This window comes from Phocoena sinus, chromosome 2, assembly GCF_008692025.1.
Source record: "Phocoena sinus isolate mPhoSin1 chromosome 2, mPhoSin1.pri, whole genome shotgun sequence".
Classification (NCBI taxonomy): domain Eukaryota; kingdom Metazoa; phylum Chordata; class Mammalia; order Artiodactyla; family Phocoenidae; genus Phocoena; species Phocoena sinus.
The window spans coordinates 77,720,659-77,744,073 of record NC_045764.1 but is presented as its reverse complement, the minus strand read 5'-3'; the positions used below and the strand labels follow the sequence as shown (position 1 = coordinate 77,744,073).

Sequence of the window (23,415 nt, the reverse complement as noted above, 5' to 3'; positions counted from 1 at the left end):
ACTGGCTTATTCAAGAGATCTTTGCAATTTTGATACCCTGTTTCACTATTGTGTAATTGCTTTCCTTATTACCAACTGTCCCCAAATATTTGTCTACTGATACTTTGTAATCAGAAACCAAAAATATGTTCTTTAATATAGTAATATTAGATATCTGCCATTGACTAGCTGTGTGATCTTAGGTCTGCCCCTTGACTTCCCTGAATCTTTTTTCCTTGTCTCTGAAATAAGTCCTCTGTCATAAATAAATCATTTTCAATCAGGGTTTCCAGATTCTGAAAAGGTAGTGGTAATGAGGGGTTCATGATTTATTTTAAAATATAGTAAATAGTCTAATCCAGTAGTTTACCTAGTGTGTTCCAGGGACCTCTCGGTGTTCCTGAGACCCTTTTAAAGTGTTTTCAGGTTAAAACTATTTTCTTGATACTACTAAAACTTTATTTGCCATTTAAGTATTATTTTCCTGAATGTAATACGGAATTTCTAAATGCTACATGATATATGATGATGTATGCCCTGACAGTTCTTGTGTTTTTAAAATTTCTCAGGTTTAATTTCTCATATGGTAAATATCAGTGGATATGTCCCACATAAAGAAAAGCTTTTTGGTGTTCTCTATTTTTTAAGAGAAAATATTTTTTATTCAAGAGGTCCTGAAACCAAGGGATTCTGAGACCTTGAAAATGGCTGGCCCAATAGAAATTATTTTCTATTTAAGTACATATTCTACTGCCAGGTTTCTTGGTGCTGGAGATTAAAAAAAAAAAAAAATTAGTGGCTAACATTAAGTCATCTGCTGTCATAGTTCCCAAGTTTAAATCAGTTCTCTACCACTCTCTGACCCTGGGAAAGTTATTTAAATTCTCTAGGATAAAATTTCCTCATCTATGAGATGGAGAAAATATGGTATCAATATATAGTTTAAATTAACTGATATAATATCTGACAGCCCTTAACACAGTGCTAGCATATGGTAGTCACTCAGTAAAAGTTAGCTGTGATGCTTATGATGCCACCAGAGGTGTGCTTATTGACATTTTTGTTTTCTGGTTATCAACGTTTCATTTTGCCTTAGGGCATTCTTAGCAGCTCTTAATGCAGTATTTCTTCTGCCTTAATGGCACTGCTTATTCTGCTTTGAAGCTGTGCTGGCATGTTGCCATATTCTAAACTACACCCAACCCGGGAAGTTTAACTTGGAAGTTGGCAGACTGGCTTGGGCTTCTTTTAAAATATCACTGGTCGTGACAACTTGTCCCTTAAACTAATAGGGAATCTAATATTAGTAATTAAGCCTTTGGAAGCTATAATGTGAAACATATGAGGCTCAGACTTCATACAAAAATTACTCAGTTTATTAAAACATTTTCAAATATTGTCTCTTTCTTCTTCCAAACTGTGAGCTCCTTGAAGGCAAAGACTGTTTTATTCATCCTTGTATTCTGGCACTTAGCACAGTGCCTGATACATTACTGGCAGTAGTACTTACATATACATATGCATTTCATTGTCACACTTCCATATGCACATTTTGACCTCTTTAATTTCATAAGTAACTAGATTAAAATGATATGAAAAGACAGGTAAAAGAAAAAAGAGGCAGTTATAGGGAAGAGGAAAACAAGAAGAAAGTTAAGAGGAGTAGAGACAAGATCCCCTCTCAGAAGTGTTGATAAACACACCTGTTGGCATCTACAATAGAACTTAATAGTACACACTGAAAACATAAGAACTCAAAGCAGACAGGCAGAAAAAAAGAGAAAATCAATTTAAGTTACTGCTATGAATGAAATTGTCACATTGGATTAAGTAGATGATAATTCAGTTTCTGCCACTATTAGCCATGATATCTAAGCGGCACATCTCCCCATCTCTCTTAGGAGGTATATAAAAGAAGACTGGTAGTACTGTGAACTAGTACTGATTATCAAAGAAATGCTGGTCTCCTATTTTTCTCAGTATCTGAAAATTTTATATGATGTGCAAATGTACTTATCTAATCTTATATTTTTGTAAGTATCAGAAAAATTTGTACTGGGTGCAAATATAGTAAAACAGTATCAATTTAGACTAAATGTCTGAATTACTGTATAATTTTACTTTTAAGGAAATAACTATGTTGTTCTTTTTACTTTTACTTATGTGTATTAGCTGGAAGTATTCTAAGAAATTAATGCCACTTAAATTTCCTTGTCAATTTCATTTAACTGGATATGTAGAATACACATACACACATCAGAGCCAAGTTTTTCTCTAATAATAGATAGCTGTTTGTTTGATTGCAACTTGATGAAGTTGCTGGTTTGTGTTTTATTACCATGTTACATGAAGAATACTGTCCTTAGGCAGTAGAATCATGATCATGGAGTGAGATGCTTCCACTGAGAAGCATTCAAAACTCATACTAACTGAGGGGACAGTAGATTCACCTCTGCTTCTCATACTCACTCTAGGGTGCATGCTTTTCTTAGTAGAATGAAAGAGGGGTGGAACTGTTTTTAGTACATTAATTTTTTTTCTGCTTTCTTTTTAATGAATTCACATAATTTGGTTAGATAAATATATGTATGATATGAGTAAATTATGATATCTAGACATTTGAGTAGCCACAAAAGTCCTGCTTTTAGTGATTAAAAAAGTTGGTTTGCTCATATTCAAATCTAGTATATGTTTTTCACATTGGTGAATGAGGGCTCCCCGAAGGGGTCACTCCTCAGCAGTATGTTGGAGTTACTCAGAGAGAGGCCTTGCTGGTTAGGCAACTGATGGAAAAGGAGATGCTTCACGTGCTGATTCTTAAAAGCAAGGAGGTTGACAACATGCAAAAGTGAGTCATGGGTCTTTATTAAAGTGCCGTGAAAAGGGAGGGTAATGTATTTAGAATTTAATTCCTTTGATCTCCATAGCAGTAAAGGCTAATCTAGAAAAGTTTCTTTACATACAGCTTTGAAGTGTTAACATATGGATGGGAATTACAGTGATTCTAAAACTGCAGTTGTAGGATATTTGTAGACAAATATAATTTTTTTTATCTTTATTGGAGTATAATTGCTTTACAGTGGTGTGTTAGTTTCTGCTTTATAACAAAGTGAAGCAGTTATACATATACATATGTTCCCATATCTCTTCCCTCTTGTGTCTCCCTCCCTCCCACCCTCCCTAATAGACAAATATAATTTTTAAAATGCTTTCTTAAATTAAGAAAGAGAAGCTTTGTCAGAAATATTTTAAATGCTTTGTCAAACAAAAAAATTCCAAAGTTAAAAATGAGGGATTGTTCAAAATCCAAGAAAAACTTGCTGAGTTCTTTCTCTAAGCTACTCATTTAGTATTGAAGTCTCTGCTAAGAGGACCAGGCTTAGTTTTCAGAAGCCCATTTATCATTAAAAAGTCATCTCTAAAAGTTAGGTTTTGTTTATCAGGTATTTTCAGAGTAGTTACACCTGCCTTTCATATCTGATGGTGATGCCTTTTTGCTTTTCAAAGGAAGTCCTAACATTTCAGCTGCTACGAACACTGCAAGAAAAAACTGTATAGATCAGAAAATAGGGGCACTACCATCCTTTGGTATTACGTAGAAATAAAAATTTCTTTTTTGCCCTTTCTTTGTTGGATTATCCATATGGTACCTGTGGTCCTCTAGCCAGGTAACCACCATGGGTTTTGAAGATCTAGGAACTGAAGAAGGGGACGATAGGTTTGTGTATAACTAATCCTTGTACATTCAGTTGCTATATCTGGGTAGCTTCACTGCTGCAGAACAAATCACAAATTCCCTAAGGAAGACTAGATGCCTCATCTGATACTTTTTCTCTGATTGAGCCTCAGGTTGAGGTTGGATTTCATTTAGGCTGTTACCCTAAAGATTTTTATCTCTGTGGGAATATATATATATATATTTGCAATTTTCATTGCCTAACAACTAGGTCATTCAGCTGTCCCCTTTAGTTTATTGGAATGGAGTTACACAGTTTTTCTCTAGAATTTTTCTCCCCATTTTGTTATAATAAATAATAATTCTTAACTGTAATTGCCAAGTTATTATCATAAACTCCATCTTACAGGAGGGAGCTCAACTGCTGGTCCTAATGGTAGAAATTTGCTTCTAGGTTTGTTGGAGCCTCTGTTTGCATTCTCTGTAGGAATTATGTCAACATCACCGAAGATTGCTGCAGTTTATTACCACCTTGGGCAAGGGGAATGTTCTTCAGGAGCAATGAATGCCTGTACTTGATATCTACTTAACAAAGGAGATTTTCCGTTTCCCATTTTGTTTGCTTTTTCTCCATCACGATCCATGGGTTCAAAAAGTTCTCAAAAGCTCTTTTGACTGTCCCTATTATTTTGAGCACCACTAGCCAAATTAGGTGGTTTAAAATTTTTTTTGTTTTTCTATTTTCCTGGCTCTATTCCTTTATCACCTATGTTTGAATAAATACACTCTTCATTTTGTGTGGCTCCAGCCTATCATTGAGCCATTCAGTTCACAGTAATTCCAGGGAGGAACAGTTATTTTTAGAGAGACAGCATTGCATCATGGGATGGAGTCAGACTGCCTGGGTTTAAATTCCCATCCTGCCACTTACTGTTGTATACCAGGTGAATTATGTAAAATTTCTGTGCCTATTTCCTTATCTATGGCATGGGAATAATAGTTCATGGGGTTGTAAGGATAACGAGTGAAGCCCTTAACTCAAGTTCTGGCAAGTAGTACCATTAAATGTATGCTGATGCTATTATTAATGCAGGCATAGAAAACCTTAAATCAGATAAATTGAATGAAGACTGGATTACTCCTAGAAGGAATCGCTGACCCTTGAACTATGACCCTTCAACTTATTTGTTTTCATCTTTAAGGAAATAAGTCTCGGCCAGTGGTTCAGCACCCATATGAACCAGTTAGCAAAAGAACATTGTTTCACTATTATACTTTTAATTCAGATTTACTCTTAAAAATGAGTGGCTTTAGTCATAGGGGCAGGAAGAGGTAGTGTAAGTGACGTGTGGTACGTATCACCATGGCTCATTACAGAATCCAAAAGTATGGTCCTAAGTATCCTATCCTATGGTCCTAAGATATGCAGTGTTGTTTTAATCATGAACTATGAATTATTGTGTCTGTGAGTCAGATTCTAAAAATCAGCATCAGCCAACACTGTTGCCATGGCTCTAAGAGCCTATACAACACTGGGCATTAAGACAGGATACTGGCAACAAACTAAAATATCTTACTTCTGTCAAATTTTGCTGTATCAACACCTGGTGTAATGACTACAGTTTTAATTATAGAACCTTAAGATGAACTAAGGAGCCTAATGAAGATTAACTCATTTAACAAATATGTCTTGAACATTTATTATGGTGAAGGATTGCCTTTGCACCCAGGTCAGACTATTTCAGATAAGAATGTAGCTACATAAGGGTTAATGAACTAATAAGGAAATGTAATGCTGATTGCTTTGTTTTTTGCCAACTGGAAAGTGCATCACAAATTAGATACAGCTTGTAAGTGGACTTTGGAAGCTTTCTTTCAGAAGTTTGGGGTTGTCTATGGAGAACTTTCTGATTCTGTAAGAGATTTTTTTTCCTAAACAATAATACATTTCTATTCTAGAGAATAGTTTAGTAATATCTAGTAAATTTAAAGTTGTGTATGCTCGTAAGCCGGTGACATTACTCCTAGGTATTAACCCCTAAAAAGTTTCGTGTAACTTCTCGTATGTGTACAGAGAGACACATTACTAAAGTGTTTATAGCAGCCTTGTTTGTAATAGTGGAAGAGCTGAATGTCATCAAAAGGGGGCTGGGTAAATAAATTGTGGTATTTTTATAAATAGAACATTATACAGTAGTGACATGTATATACCAGTGTTAACACTTTTCCAACATATATCAGCCTTACATATTGACTGTTAAGTGAGTATAGAAAAAAGTATACTATTTAGATATTTTAAAACATGCAGAGTGGTGCTTTGTTTAGAGAATATGCATATTTAATGAAAGTATTAAGTAATGCATGAAAAATGATTTTAAAAGAATAAGTTTAAGATAGTGTTTACTTCTGAGGGGAATTTGGGAGAATTCCATAGGGTTTTAAACTATACTGGCAATGTTTTATTTCTTGAGTTGTGGATACATGGCTGTTTATTGCATACTTTTTTTTATTACATACATTTTTATATGTTCGAACTATTTTAGAAACATTTAAAAATTGGAAGAAAATGTGTCAAAATATTGTTTGCATTTCAGTTGAGGTAAAATGGGAGTGTTTTTTTTCTTACATAGTTGATGCTGCTTCTTTACATTTCCAATTTTCTACAATGAGAGTATGTTATTTCAATCATATTAAAGGAAAAAAACTGAGAAACTATATTTTTCAGAAAAACAATAAATGGTTTTCATAGAAATTTTAGGAGATAATAGGCAAGTAAGATAAAAAAATTGTAAACTTGTTACAATTTTCTAGTATTTTTCCTATAAACTTTATAGAGGTTAAATATTATTATACTCTGTACCAATTAATTTTTGTTCTGATTTTTCCCGCCTAATATTATAAAATAAATGCTTAACATCTAGGACTGGTATTTTAGAAATTATTTTAAAATATACTATCGTACCGAATGTAAGAACATTGCTTTGCTCAGTGGCTGGTATTGTATCATGTCTTCCTACAGTTATTTATTGCTTCTTAATGCATGGGTTTTAATAAACTTATGTTATTCCTAGGTTTGATTTATTTGAATTGATTTCACGAATATCAGCAAATATTTTAAAATATTTATTGAGCAGTTTTATGTTCAGTCTTAATCTGTTGACGTACAGTAGTAGAAGATAAAAGGTTTAAAATATGTAAAATCTAAGGTTCTTTTGCAACAGAACCCATTTTATCTTTCTTTTATCTAATTTTCCCTGGTTGCATATAGTGTGTGAACAGGATAGGGGAATTATGGTTTAAAAATGTGAGCTCTGTAAGACTTAATGAGGTACTTGTGGTGCAGAAGAAGAAATAATAGTGGCTAATATTATTTTTCTGTATACCAGGCCACATGACTTACAAGATAATATAGGCTAGTTCTTCTCCAACTTTAGAGAATATGAATATGAATGAACCCCCTAAAGCTCTTCTCAAAATACGTGTTCTGGTTTTTTAGGTCTAGGACGCACTCAGACAAGTGTAAAGTCAGTATGTTTGTTTAGGAGTAAGCTAAACTAACAGGTTTCACCAATTTTGCCCACTCGCCTCTAGCAACCACCAGTCTATTCTCTGTATCTGTGAGCTCTGGTTGTTTGTTTTAAGATTCCACGTATGAGTGAAATCATTAGGTATTTGTCTTTCTCTGACTTACTTCACTTAGCATAATGCCCTCAAGGACCATCCATGTTGTTGAAAATGGCAAAATTTCCTTCCTTTTATATGGCTGAATAGTATTCCATTGTATATATATATGCATACATACATACCACATTTTCTTCATCTATCCATCCCATCCATCCATGGACACTTAGGTTGCTTCCATGTCTTGGTATTGTATATAATGCTGCAGTGAACATGGAGGTACGTGTATCTTTTCAAGTTAGTGTTTTCATTTCCTTCAGGTAAATACCCAGAAGTGGAATTGTAGGATCATATGTTAGTTTTATTTTTAATTTTTTTGAGGAACCGCCATACTGTTTTCCATAGTGGCTGCACCAGTTTACAATCCCATCACCAGTGCACAAGGGTTCCCTTTTCCCCACATCCTTGCCAGCACTTGTTATTTCTTGTCTTCAGCCATTCTAACAGGTGTGAGGTGATAACCTCATTGTGGGTTTGATTTGCATTTCCCCAATAATTAGTGATGTTGAGCACTTTTTCATGTCCCTGTTGGCCATCTGTATTCTTTCACATCCTCTGCCCATTTTTTAATAGATTGCTTGTGGGTTTGGGGTTTTTTTTTTTTACAGTTTAGCTATATGAGTTCTTTAGATGATATTAACTCCTTATCAGATATATGATGTGCCAATATTTTCTCCCACTTTATAGGTTGCCTTTTCATTTTGTTGACAGTTTCCTTTGCTTTGTGCAGAAGCTTTTTAGTTTGGTATAGTTTCACCACTTGTTTATTTTTGCTTTTAGTGTCAAACCCCCAAAATTATCACCAAAACCAGTGTCAAGGAGCTTACCACCTATGCTTTCTTCTATGAGTTTTATGGTCTCAGGTCTTATGTTCAAGTCTTTAATCCATTTTGAGTTAGTTTTGTAATCTTTTAATAAACCTTTTATATGTGTAGTCAGGATGTTAGTTTAGGAATAAACTAAACTAACAGGTTTTCTTAAACATTTTATATATGCTGCACTACATTTTATAGTACAATTTTTAAGGTAGTTAAAAAATACAATTGTTATAAAATACAATCTCTAGTTTTTTATTATTATATACAGTAAACAAAATTTGTCTGCCAAATTACCTTAAACCATTGCCAAAAGCTTGTTCTCTTTGTTTACCTTTGTGTTGTTTGATAACAAACCATTCTTGGTCCAACATCAGTCCACAAACTGTACTTTGAGAAGGACTGACAGAGAGTATCAGAAATTTATTAGAAAGGAAGGACGTGTTAAAGAATCCGTGAGTGATTTTAAGTTATGTGATTTAAAACATGTTCCGTATTGTTTTGTAAACACTCCTATGAATTCTAATTAGAAGACAAAAGCATTAGTGAAGATTTTTAATCATGTGCAGTTCTAAACTAACACGAGAAATGCACTTTTTTTATCCTTTGCCTCATGACTTATTTTTCTCCTTTAGAAAATACATGGAATTTTTTTTAAAAAAAACTATATATTAACATGACCTTTTAATAAAGCTTTTGCAGCCAAGTGTAAAGTCAGTATGTTTGTTTAGGAGTAAACTAAACTCACAGCAAGGTTTCCTCCAAGTTTTCTGTATAGTACACTGTATTTCATAGTATACTTTTTTAAGATAGATAATTTTCTAATTGAGTTTACTTTTCACTATTTTAAATTCTTGTTCTAAATGGATCATCAGTTCCTGAACTGGAAGGAACTTATTAGCCTCTGTAAGTTTTACCAGTTAATGGGAAGAAGGCAAAAATCTATATATTAGAAACCATCAAAAAATATTATGTTTCTTGTCTGAATTTAGTGTCTAGTTTTGGGGAGAACCAGATAATACTTGGGGTAAAATTTTTTTAAATCAAGTGTTGTTTTCCTGTGTTCTTCCAAACATCAGTCCTTCTGGTACTGCTGATTCATAACCTTACAAACTGAAGTTGCAGCATTATTACTGATTTACATTTTTATCCTTGAATTTTATATAGAAAATAGTTACAGTATAGATGGGTTAATAATTTTGAAATAAAATAATTTATTTACTTCCTTTTGTACTTGTAGTAGAAGAATGTTTTTACTTTTTATGTATCATGTGTTAATGGATTTATGATTTTGATGTCATTGCTGGAGAAATTAATATTGAAAATCTGTAAGGAGGATTGTAAATGAATTCCAAAGACATACTCTTCTTGTAAGTTTTTATTTGAACATAAAGAGAATATAGAATTGAATACTCTAGAAGATGGAGACCTATAATATAGAAAAAGTCTGCCAGAATTAAGTCTGATTGCATCTAACAGATGATATTAGCAGTTACTTGGATAAATTTGTGAATATGGTTGGCTCAACTTAGAACTGAATCTTAGTGAACTTTTTTAGATGATCCTTTGGAATCTCATGTTTAAAAGTATTTTTATGCACTTGTACTAAGCAGTATTTCATGTATCCATCATGTTTTCTGAGCATCCCTTCCACCTCTAAAAGATTTTGATTCTTCCTGTCCTCCCACCCATGGTAATTCAAGACTTGCTGTTCAGTCTGGGGTTATAGTAATTCGGCGAAACCACTTCCTAGTGTTCATAAATAAAAAGTTATCTATAGAGGTTGTTCATCCTCTCAAGAAAAACTTAAGCTCTTAGGTGTATACAGAGTTCTGTGCTGGTCTTTTTTGGAATGATAAAAAGGAATGAAACATTGTTGCCTTTTAGGAACTTGTGGATCTCCATGACAAAATCCAGATCTATCAAGAAAATTTATTATGTTTTAGCACCTGACCTATTTAAGGGTAACAGAACCTTAACATATTGAATATTAAGTTGCTCTTTCATATGTAGACCTGATTCATTAATGCAGAGCATTGTTCATTTTCAATTCATTCATTAAATTAACAGATTTTACTAGTCACATACTATGTGCTTGTTAACATACTTGTCACTAGTGATAAGAGTAATGAGTGATACAGACACAGTCCCTGCTTTCAGGTAACAAACTATTATGATTAGATCAACTCACTTGTCTTTTTCATAGGTGTATTATTTATTTATTTATATTTTTGGCTGCGTTGGGTCTTCGTTGCTGCGTGCAGGCTTTCTCTAGTTGCGGCAAGCCGGGGCTCCTCTTCATTGCGGTGCACGTACTTTTCATTGTGGTGGCTTCTCTTGTTGCGGAGCACAGGCTCTAGGCCTGCGGGCTTCAGTAGTTGTGGTACGTGGGCTCAGTAGTTGTGGCTCATGGGCTCTAGAGCGCAGGCTCAGTAGTTGTGGAGCACGGGCTTAGTTGCTCTGCCACATGTGGGATCTCCCCGGACCAGGTATCAAACTCATGTCCCCTGCATTGGCAGGCGGATTCTTAACCACTGTGCCACCAGGGAAGTCCCTCATCGGTGTATTTAACTGAGAGAGACACTTAAAAGAATTTGTTTAAGAGCTATAACTTTATTTATCTAGACATTTATTTTGCTAATCTGTCATAGGTAAATAAAGAAATACAATAAGGACACTTTTTTTTCTCTTTTAAACTTCATTTGTTATTTCTACGTATTTTTATTTTCGTTTTACTTCTAAGTGTGACCACTCATTTATATTAGGCCTCATTCAGAGCTTTCTGGCAGCTTATGGCTATTGGCTGACTCTCTACTAGCTTTGACCACTTCGAAGCTATAGGACTTCACTATTTGGTGTGAAATCTGTGGCCCTTTGAATACCAAAAATCTGTGGTTATTTGTTCAGTCCCGTTAGATCAGCTAGCGCCTTACTAACTTTCTTTCTGCTAGTTATTGGGTGTTCTATGGAAATATTAATTGAACCTTTATATCTGAAGCTTTGCAGCATTTTAAGGATTTAGCAGCTGAAACCTCCCATCCATCTGTCATTTGTTCTGAGGATTTGAGAAAAAGAGACATGGTGCCTGACTTTGCAGAATTTGTAAGACATAACAGTCTGAGATGATAGTAATGGCTAGGATATATTGTGTGCTTACTATTTGCCAGGTACTTTTCCAATTGCTACTACATACAATAACTCATTTAGTCCTTACAACAACCTTTGAGATAAATATTGTATTATTATTATTATCCCTGTTTTACAGATAAGGAAACTGAGGCAAGAAATGTTCCTTTGCCTCAAGTCACACAGCTAGTATGTGGCAAAGATGGAGTTCAGGCCTGCCAGTCTGGCTCCAAAAATTCCACATTTATCCACTATACTGTACTGTGCAATTATAATAGATAATTATGGTATAATTTAAATGGATAATTAAATAGGTAATTTCAGTAAGTGTGAGCAGTGACATGATGGAAATGCCTGCTGCTATGGGAGCTCAGAGTGAGTTCACCCAATTTGGTAGGGTCAGGGAAAGTGTTTCTGAGAAAGTAAATCTTTATTGAAAGAGCCTTTCTCCCCATCCCTTTTTAGCTATTGAAAAGAATTGTAAAGAATATTTTAAAATAGAATTAGACAGGGGTTTTCAAACAAAGAAATAGCCACATAGGTTAGAAAAAACATGTCTTTTCTCAACTTGGGAGCGTTCTCTGGTGATTACGCCATATTTATTGGTTGGGTGAAATAATTTTTTAAAAGCTATTTAAAGAATTAGGCAACAAAAAAAGTTACTGTAATTTTGAGGAGACAAACAAGAGGAGAGCACTATTATGTAAATAATACTAGGTGCTTTTGTTTTGTTTTGTTTTTGCTAGAACAAAAGATTGGATTGATAATGTGCAGTGTAAATTAGTTTAAAAATGGTAACAGCTTTGATTGATTAGAGTCTGTTGTCATATTGTAGCAAGGATTAACGTTTCTAAATTCTGTACCGTAAAATGAACGTAGAGAAAAGTATGAAATACATTTTATAGAACATATTTCGTAATATCGAAGCTTTTATGAAGTGTTATGTATTCATAGGTGGGAGTATTTAAGAATTGCAAATTAAATTGTCATTTAGATATTAAATGTAGAATTGAACAGTTTTTGTAAACTCTGTGTATCAACTGATTTTATCAGTTATAAAATCACTGATAAAAAAAGCACTTTTGAGTACTTTCCATTTTTATTGTAAGACAAGAGCAGTAATTTTTTAGGGTTATTTGGAAATACTTTTGTGCTTAGCAGCATAGTTTGGCTAAAAAGCTACTATGATAGATGAATCTGATAGTATTGCTCTGTCCTTCATAATGTAGTGTTTATCATCTCTCATGTATGAAAATCTCATTTTTATTAGCAGCTATTTTCATGGTAAAACCATTTTCCAGAATTCAGGATCTTAATATGGAGCTCCAGGGGATCAGGTTTGACTCCTTTTATTACCATGGTAATGCTTTATCAGTTTAAACTGTGCACCATGATAGTTCTGTATTTAATGATCTCATTGGTTTACTTCCCTTTTTTTAAAAAGCCAGCTGTGCACTTTATTTTTTTTATTGTTTATTTTTATTTTTTTATTTTTGGCCATGCTGCATGCAGAATCTCAGTTCCCCGACCAGGGATCAAACCTGTGCCCACTGCAGTGGAAGCTCGGAGTCCTAACTACTGGACCGTCAGGGAATTCCTGGTTTACTTTCTTTATATTCCAGAATTGAAATAGCATTCACTTATCAATACCGCTGAATGATCTCCTTGGGCTTCATTTTAACAATTGCTTGCTTGGCTTTTGTTCCTTTCTTGTTACTCCAACCCCTCCCTCAGGCCAATCACCTCCTGCTCATTTTCTCCTGCCATTTGATACTCTAGCTAGTCATTGCATTATTCTGCTTCCTTCCTTGCTCTTCTGTCAACTCCATGCTGCATTATGCCTTTTTGCCTTTCCGACTTATGGACATCTATGCTCTTTGCTTAACTGTATGTGGTACTTAAGGGGTCTGCTGTTTAAACTCTGGTTTAGCCAACCCATTTCTTTCATTCAAGCTCTATTTGACATCTGCCTTCTACTTAAAACTAGATGGATGAATACTTACCTGCATATATAAAAACATTTTGTTATTCTAATTGCTTTAGATTGTTTGTTAATGGTGGTATGTCTCCCTAATTTATACTTACCTGATACTTCTGGTGTTTTAATGTTGGGGGTTCTGGTTGGGGGGGAAGCGGAGAACTCAGCTATCACCTATGTAGACTTGAGTTTTTCCTTTCCATATATGAAAAACATTTTAATTTCCAGGTTGTCTAGGTTCTTGCTGCTAGAAGTGTGGTGCATGGGCCAGTAGCATCACCATCACCTGTTGGTTAGAAATGCAGAGTCTTAGGCCCCACTCAAGACCTTATGCTTCTTAATCTGAATTTTAACAAAATCTCTAGTCAGTGGATATGAACACTGAAGTTTGCAAAACACTGTTGTAGGTATCATCTCGCTAGTTGACACAGTTAACATGCTGACTGATAAATACCTGTGTACTTTTCTGAGCTGATCTTATTTAAATGTGTATAAATTACTTTGTAACTATTCATCCTGGTTCATCAAAAGTTATATTCTGGGTGGGTATCACTTCTATTATGAGGAAGCAGTGATAAGAATAATCTCAAACAACAGCCAGTCCCAGTTTTTTAAGTGAGGTTTTGGCACACATTAGATCTGAAACTATGACAAACTTTGTTTGTTTGGCTGCGTCGGGTGTTAGTTGTGGCATGCAGGATCTTCGTTGCGGCGTGCAGGATCTTTCGTGGTGGCGTGAGGGCTCTTCCTTGTGGTGTGCAGGCTTCTCTCTAGTTGTGGTGCATGGGCTCTCTAGTTGTATCACGTGGGCTCCACAGCGCACAGCCTCAGTAGTTGTGGCACGTGGGCTCAGTAGTTACGGTGAGGGCTTAGTTGTCCCGCGGCGTGTGGGATCTTAGTTCCCTGAGCAGAGATCGAACCCATGCCACCTGCATTGGAAGGCGGATTCTTAACCACTGGACCACCAGGGAAGTCCCTGAAACTATGACAAACATTTTTGAGTCCAGTTTCATTGTTCCATCCTCCAGCATCAGTTTGCATCTGTGGATGAAGAACTGTTCCTCTCTTATCTTTTAGGCTGTGGCTTTTCAAAAGAATTTTGTGCACTTTGAGGTGTGGGAAAAAATACTCAAATTTCTATTTAATTTTTATCTTACATGAACGAAATTATGACTTACTGAAATTTGTTATATTGGTTAATAGTATATAATTTATGAGTAAATAGATATTGATGGCCCATATTCAAATCTTGCTTGTATGTGATGACACAGGTTTATAGATTCCTCTGTGGTACAATATGACAATCCCAGATTTTATTATTGACTAGGAAATAATCTTGTAGTAAATTCTATACTGTACGTTGCTGTATGTGGTTGCAAATGGATAAGAGATGGTACTTACTATTATTTGTGTATGGTTCATAGAAAAATAATTGTTCTGTTTTCTGAGCACATATTAATAGGGGCTTAGAGATAGATCTTCTCTGTGCTTACTGTGACATATGTTATATGTGAAGTTAATCCACTGTGTGTGTACAATTATTTGATGATACCCTGAAACTTAGATTTATTTGTATTATTATATAATATTTATTTATATACTTGTGCTTTAAGAAATAGTTTTAAATGTTTTTAATGTTTTTATTTTCATAGTCATGAAAGAAAAAAGTTCTTATTGCACTTCAAGGATGAAGAGAATTGAGAACATGCAAAATTAATCTTTTATTATCCTTTAACATTCAAATAAAGTGTGAACAACATGGCTGACCTACAAATGCATTTATGTTTGCCTTTTTCAAGAGCAATACTGTTGTTTAATAATGATAAACAATATTTCAGTGAGGTTTTTTTGTAGGTTTCAATGTCTTCTTTTGACTCTATGCCTAAGAATGGCAGTGGGAGGGAGTGGCAGAGAGAAACACCCAGGTGAATGTGAGATAGTAGGATGTCACTTAGCACCTCAAGGGTGTTCAATTTTAAGCAACAGAGGTAAACTCCAAGGAGTGACTTTAGCTGGGAGCCATTCTATTTTGTATATAGCTCTTGCTGCGTGTGGCTGTGACAGACAGGGCTATGGTTGTGGTTACCAGAGGACACCCTTGTGGTCATAACCAAGTTGTGAGTGTCACCAAGATTCTTCTTGAGTGTCTGTCACATGTGTATCAGTGATTCTAAAAGTAGATAAAAATGAAACAAAGATTCATTTGGGAGTTAGCACTCCCAGCAGATTAGTTTTAAAACAGAACAGCAGAAGGTGTTGTGACATGCATCCCCAAGCAGTTGTAATGATTTGACAGTTATTTAGCCCTCAATTCCTAGCCCTTTGGTTGAACTGACAGCATGCCTACAAAGATAGTGAGGCCTGTTTCAGCCCCATTAATGTCTTCTTGAATGTTAGCCTGCAGTCTGGGTAATGATAAATGTTCGCTGATTGATGATTTTGTAGTCCCAGAGGATTCTGGGTGGTTTCTGTAAGCCAGAGCAGTCAGTTTTTGTTCTTGTTTGGGCCTCTTGTAAGATTTTCTGATCTTTACTAAAATCGTTTTAAGTTGGCAAAAGGGTGGGTACCACCTCAGTTTTAATTAACTAGGGGTTCAAAGCCTTGTTTAGAAACTATATGATTTTGGAGGTGATGCTGTATTTAGCATGTATAAGAGTCTGAGAACCAGAACAGCTTTTATCCACTGAGCTTTTTGTAACACTTATTGTATTTGTGAACTTTCATGTCTTTTAGGCTCCTTCACTTTTAAAAAACATGTTTTAAGTTATAAGGATAAATTTAATAACAGCTATTGTGAAATAATAACATTAGCTTTATTATTTTCATGGTGTTTGCAATTTCATTTTTTAGATTCTTAAGAATTTAAATTAACTATCTTTGTGTTTTCTTTTTTACATGGCTCAGTTTCTATAGGAGTATATTTTGTTATACTAGTATTAAAAGGAGTATAAGCAGATCTTCTTTTGCTAAATATTTGTTTGCCATTTAGGAAAGGATTCATTTCTAGTATATTGATTGTCGATTTTAAAAAATATTTTAAGTAAATCTTATAATTGCCCAACCCTTTATTGATAGGGTATGGAGGCAGAGAAAGGAGGATACAGATAAACATTTTCCTAATTTATTGTAACTCAGAAATATATTTTCTTAGTTCATCCTTTTAGAACTTTACTTTTGTCTGTAAAGAGATTGTGGGGCTAATTTTTTTTTAATCTATAAAGACATTTTTTGACTTTAATATCTTAAAAGGAATAAAAGCAGCACTTCTGTTTAGTTTTTCAAGTAATGAACCAGAAACTTGGTTAGGAATGACCATTTGTAAGTCTGTATATTAATTAGATGAGTGTCATTATGCTCAATTAGCACGACTGCCAAATAATCTCTTTAATACTCCGGTCTTTTTTTTTTTTTTCTCTAGGGTTTTACAGACAGCCCTCATTACAGTGATCACTTGAATGACAGTCGATTAGGGGCCCATGAAGGCTTGTCCCCAACACCTTTCATGAACTCAAATCTAATGGGTAAGTTGGTAATTTCTCTGCAAGTAGTCTTCACAGAGCCTCTTTGGTCAGAGACATTTTTTATCTCCTTGTCCAGGATGGACACCTAAGTATGTAGAAGAAAGTTCCTAAGTTTCTAGGGGCATCTGGGCTTTCTTTGTTCAGCTAAGTTTGAGGGGCAAGCATTCAGAAATGTGGTTCCTTCTATTAGAGCATTATTGTCATTGCTATCAAAAAGGAAGCAGCAGTGTTTTATCTGTTAGTTTTGGCAGTGTCTGTGCCATCAAGCATTATGTTTTCTGCTTTCTGGGCAGGGAAGCATTTCAGAGACATTTGTTTGTAATTTACTATTTGTCTTAACAGTTGTATATATGTGGTAATTAAAAATATGACAGCAGTGATTTTAGGCAAATTTTACTCATTTTGGGCAGTATTTCTTTTGACACTGATCAAAACATAATAGTATATTTAAGTATTGCAGCATTTGTTTTAAGCACTTGGGTTCTTATTGGGGATTTAAAAATTTTTCTTCTGCTGTAGTAAAGTTGTACTTTGAATGACATTACCTACCACCTAAACCTGATTATTATTTTTGGCAAAACCTTTAAGGTTAGCCATTCTCTATATCTCCCCCTACTCACTGCAAACCAGCCCTCCCTTCCTCTCTCCCCCTGCCCTCTCGCTTTCTCGTATCAAAGTTTATAGCTATTCAATCTGAAATGATAAGCCCCCAATTTTTTCCCCCCAGTTTGGATGCCACTCTTTCATTAAGCGAGAATTTTACCTTTTTTCAGAACCGGATTCAAAAGAATCTGTTTTATGACATTATTTTTCCTTCTTGTTTATGCTGGGGCTGAGCACATTACAAAAGTTTATTTAATCTGTCTTACTGGTTGTCAGTGGCGTCATGTTAATATGGAAGGTTTGTGTAACTGACATTGATTTCATTACTTTACTTCTTAAGGACATGACCTATATTGTGATCTTAGAATTGTCCTTTTAAGAGACAGCCATGCTAATCTAAGTGGATTACCCAAATCCAAAATCCTGGTGGTCTGCAGTTTCTTTATAAATGGTTTTGTTTAGCACAGTCTTTATTTCCCTTACCCTCCATAAAGTATTGAGGAGACAGATTCTGATATTTCAGTGTGGATTTTGCCTAAGGCAGTCACCACTTTGAAGCCAGAATCATTGAGTATGACACAAGAGTAAAAATAAAACTCGTGTTTAAAATGACAATTTGTTTCAACATAAATGAAAGTGAAAATGAAAATCCTGGTATTAAATATATTATCATTCCAGGTAAAAATCAGAATTAAATATAGAACAAAATAATTATCCGTGCATTTGGCCAGGGAAAACTTCCTAATCTATCTTCTAAATTTTCTATCAAGCTTACTATAAAAGTAAAGTAGATGTGACACTCCAGATGGTTTCCTTTTGTAGTATAACTTTTCCCCAAGTAGCGTTTAATTTATGGTAAATATGGTAGAGCAAACTATAGTCAATGTTTTTGTAATTTCAGATTGAACTAAGCTTTCTTAATTGAAGATATAACCGAATTGTGAAAAATCAGAAATTGCCCTTTTTTATATTTATGTTCTTACCTTTATTAGCTTACAGAGATGACTCTTAAGTTCAGTAGAATTGCATCATTAGTGCAGCTTTGAGCCAAGGTGACTGTTAAAATTGTGGGGTAAGTGTGGGAAATAAATGAATTCTAAGAAGTATGCATGTCAGTCACTTGCTCTGAGTAGCTGTTGACTAAAAATATTTCTGTAATTCAGTTTGAGGTAACATTTTCTTAGTTGGAGCAATTATGAACATGTGCTTGTTAGTTTCTTCAGTTTACAGATAATTATTAGAATACTTTCAGTGATCATCCATACCCCATGTATAAAATCAGCATCTAAAATAAGTCTTGAAATAAAAAAACTCAGGTTTATAAACAGATTGATCCCTTCACAGTACAAATGAGAAAAATCTGCATTCATCTGAACTACATTGTGCATTTAACCAGGTGCAGCTATACATCTTCATTGTATGTTTTAACTACCTAATCTTAAAAATGTTAATTTACCTATAAGAAAGGGGAAAATGACCCTGAAGAAGATTAGGCAGATATTGTTCAAAAGGATTTCACTGGTTTTGGGAATATCTCATTTACTACACTTCCTTCCTTTTATTTTCAGTACAAATGATCAAATGAGATATCTAACAGTTGAGTCTAAGTAATCTGCATGACAATAGCTAGCTTTTGGAAATGAATGTCCTTTAAATTGTGGAGCACCTCCATACAGCAACAGGCAGTCCCACTTGATGTGACTTGACGTAATTGAACTGTTAGATACCCCCAAATATGGGTTTATAACACTCAGTAGAGTTACGGTGGTTAGATTAACTTTGTTAGCCATTTGATAATTTAGGGGAGTTTTCAGGCTAAAAACCTGCATTGTTAAAGCAGGACTGAGATGTGCATGGCAGTATTAGCAGCATTTGGAACTACTGATACCTAGTTGTCATAATAGGTAAAAACTTCAGAGTGATTCTGTGAATGATGAGTGCTCAGAAACAGTTAAAGCTAACTGGAAAGCTGTAACATGTTTCATCATTGCTGTCAACATATAAAAACACCATCTAAGGGGGGGTGGAATTGTGTGTCTAGGGAATGTTGTTATTTTTCGTATTGTGTTCAGCAATAAGCATATTTGCCTAAAGAAATAGTGGATTGTAGAATGCTACTATCTTTCATGATGGAGCTCTAAATACTTTAATGATTTTGTACATTGCAAAAATGAGAAATTTTATCTAACAAGGGTTGATAATGATTCAGTAATGAACAGTTTGCCACAGAAACATGCACTTCTGTATTCATTTAGATATTTTGAAGTGTTTTACATGGGAAGTAAAACTCATGTTGAAACAGTGTTTCTTTTTAATGAATTCCAGAATTATCCTGTTGATTTGTCAATATGGAAAAGGGGGTTTTTCTTATGTTTCAAGTGAAATAAGTACATCCTTTTGGCACATCACTAAGTAATTAGCATCGAACAGTTCTGTATTATAGTAAAACTGCAAAGCTTTGAGAAGAGCAGTAAATTGCAGTAGTATCACCAAAGAGTCTTATTTATTTCTGTCCTCTTCCAGCTTTGATGCATTTCTCCACCCTTGGGCCCTTCATTAATTTCAGTAATATTTGCTTTCCTTTACCTGTTGTTGATTAGATGTATTTTCGGTGATGGTAGGAGTAGTTTATTAATTGGACAAAAAGGCAAGTTATTTTATAGAATTGCCTCCCTTTGATTCCCAAGTTATTGTGGAGTAAACTACTCTATCTACTCCTCCATGTCTATCAAAGCTTTACTTATTTTAGGTGGTGTGTGCATGTATTGTCAATGGGAAACTTAAGATAGTACCTTCAATTTTCCTTTTTTCTGAGACCTTCATTTGTGTTCCTTTCTGAGACCTATGTTGCCTCTAGAGATGTTTTGCTAGTATTGTATCTTTTAAAAACTGGAAGCAACATGTGGTGGTATAGGAAAAAATACAGGGCTGAGAGTTAAAGAGGTCTGGATTTTAATCCAGATCCTGAAAAATAACCTTCACCTTTCAGATAAGGTATTGCTGTATAGTCTCAAAGGTCTTCTGTAGCTCTAGAATTTTATAATTCTATAATCTCATGTAATATCTTTTATTCAACCCTGGAAAAGGCTGCAACTAGAGTTGTAATTGATACTTTGCAAATGATAAAACTAAGGTACAAAAAAAATTGTGTTTTTTCTTGAGGTCACAGAGTCAATAAGCGGCAAAACTGAATGTAGAGCCCATGTATTCTGACTCCCAGTGTTCTTCCACTAGGCACATTAGACGTGTAAGGTACTGGTTCTTTCTACATGACGCCTTCAGGGTTGCACTAGCTCAGCATTTTCCAAAACTATACGTATGGAGACACTGCTTTTGAGAGGTGACTATGAAAAAGAGTTCCATAGGGACATAACTTTGGAAAGCATTATATATCACATGCCCCCTCTTAGAGATTGAGATTGTACTTTGGGGTATTAAAGGGATTGTACTTTGGGAAAAAAAGGTGGGGAGCTTATTTAATTATGTTTAGCCCATCACATTCCAGAATCAGATGATGCACAGAAGCCTTTTTGTAAAAAAGCATCATTAGCCTATGGGAAACTAGTTTTCTGTGGAGCATACACCCTGGGACATGTTTGTAGGTTGTGTTAAGGGAAAAATAAAAGATAAAATATGAGAGTTCTTTGAAATGTAAAGTAGCACAAGGTTAATAATACTGCTGGATATACTTTTATAATTTAGGCATCTTAACAGGTTGAGTCCAGTTGTTGCATTGTTAAACCTCTGTTTTGTAAGTATTTGACTTATAAACAAACCAACTGTCCTGCCATTGTTGTTGGAGTCTGTTTGCTCAGCCCTGCCCTTCTTTACCTGACCGAGTTTAAAGGGCCCCCTCTGTTAGCAGCTACTGCATTTTATTTTCATTTCATTGTGGATTAAATAAGTTTCTCTGGGCTTGTCTGGGAATTTAAACCCAAGTACACTTTTTTCCTATATATTCAGTATTTCAAACAACCAAATTTCAAAGAAAACTCTTTTGTGTACTTGATTCTGCCTACACTATACTTTATGATTACTCCAGAAATCTCCTAGAGTCACAAAAAAATGTAGAATCACCATTTTCAGGATATCAAAACGTAATAGAACCCTGCCTTCAAAAAGATCTCTAACTTTGATGTACAGAAATTCTTTCGATAGATGAGATAATGAAAATGATTATAATTGTGCTTAGGGGAAACAGTATAGCTTACTGTCTGGTTTGACAGTATTTCATAAGGATTAGGTCTTCATACTTTGTCCAGTGTTTTATTAACCCCAAGTCTCAACGAAGGATGAGTTATTATTCATTGATCTACGTTCTCTGATCTTTGGATGCTTACAAACACAAAACGTTGGGACTGGAAAAAACTTGAGTGAACCAGACCTAGTTATTGAAGAAACCAAAACCAAAAAAATTGAAATGAGTAGTTAATTAGGAAACAGGGATCTAACCCTCTTGATTCTAATTTAGCTCACAGCCCCCTTCTACTGCACTGCTTTTTTTTTTTTTACCTCAACCATTTGTTCATTTGCTCCTTTTTCTACATTACAGCTTTTATATCTTTTTCTTCCTCTTGCTACTGCTTAGACTCTCATTAACCAGTCTGAATTATTGAATACCTTTTTCTTTCTCCTTCGTGTGTACCCATCCATCTCTTTATTCTGTCCTAACTGTGTGAAAATGTCTTATAAATAACAGAAATTAACTTAAACTGTGTTCAACAAAAAGTGGTATTTATTGACTTCTTATCCCAAATGACTAGGAGTAGATTGATTTTAGGCATGGTGGATCCAAGGGTTCAATCACTGTCATCCGATCCCCCTCTTGCCCCTTGAAAGTGTTAAGAGAATGATATAAAACTGGAGAGGCAAATTGGGCAGAGAGGAGATTTGAAAAGTGGGAAAGGGTAGAGTGTGGTGTTCTTGTCTCTTGCTATCTACTTCCAGGTCCTACCTCCAGTCTTTCCAAATTGTTTTACATTGTCCTTTCTGGCTACCATATTACAGGTTACCTTATTCCTTAGTGGTTTGGGGTGTTTTCTTTCAATGCATATATGCATTTTATTTGTAATACTCTGTTCCTGACAACATCATTTCTTTCCATGTCCCTACCCTGCCTCCTCAGCCTGAAAAGCAGCCTCTTTTCATAGTTAAAATGACTTGATAGCCGTTCTTTCTGAAACCTATCCCGAAAGCCAGAGATGAGCTAATGGTTTCTTTTCTACCCAGTCTGGGAGAGACCAAAGTAAAACCTCACTTTGAAAGAGGTTCCAGAGTTTCAGGTGTACTCCTGTATAGACTCAGGTCCCTTTTATCTAAGAATAATTAGTCCTGGCGTGAATTATTTAAGAGAATTAAATAATTGCTTCAAAGAGATGTCAAGATTTTGGAAGATAGAGGGAAAAAAATGTTTAGGACTTTATTTTGAAAACTAAAGCTAAAATTAGAAAGTAATATTAACAAAACCATAAAATCTACTAGATTTTAAATGAACAAAGAATTAATTAATTGTTGAATTTTTTGGTGTATTTTTTTCTTCAGAAAATTGTATGGCATTATAGAAATGTCTTTTACTTCACATTTGAACCTTGTTGATTTTCTCTTCAGTTATTAACTGACTCTAATTCAGTTAGGTCCTAATCTGTCAATGGCTTTTGTGTTTGGTTAGATGATTCTTTAACATAAGTTTAAAGGACTTGGTGAAATTTTTAGTCTCTTGCATGATATTCAACTCTCAGTGAATTTCTTTTGTATTTGCTTTGTATTATGGGTTATTTAGCAAAAGATTGACCAACATTGCCATTGACTCAGGCCTGAGGTAGGCACACTATCTGTGATATTTCACTGGTATTTTTTTCTAAGTTATCTGGTCATTAGTGAATATTTTCATCAGGCCACAACATTGGCTTAACTCTGCAGTCTTGCAAAGTGGTATCTCCAGGGACTTATGTAAGGAGGATCACCTTTATTTTTATTTATTTACCCAGTCCATTTGTTCATCATCATTCATGTGTTTATGCTCTGTGGTCAACAGTA

At 34.8% G+C, this 23,415-nt stretch overlaps 1 protein-coding gene across 1 annotated transcript in view; it reads left to right on the top strand.

The window, feature by feature from the left end:
- TCF12 (transcription factor 12) overlaps window positions 1–23,415 on the top strand; it is a 393,445-nt gene that overhangs the window by 176,091 nt on the left and 193,939 nt on the right. Inside the window, 1 exon segment of the mRNA XM_032621190.1 lies at window positions 16,674–16,776. Within this exon segment, the coding sequence (XP_032477081.1) occupies window positions 16,674–16,776 (103 nt within the window).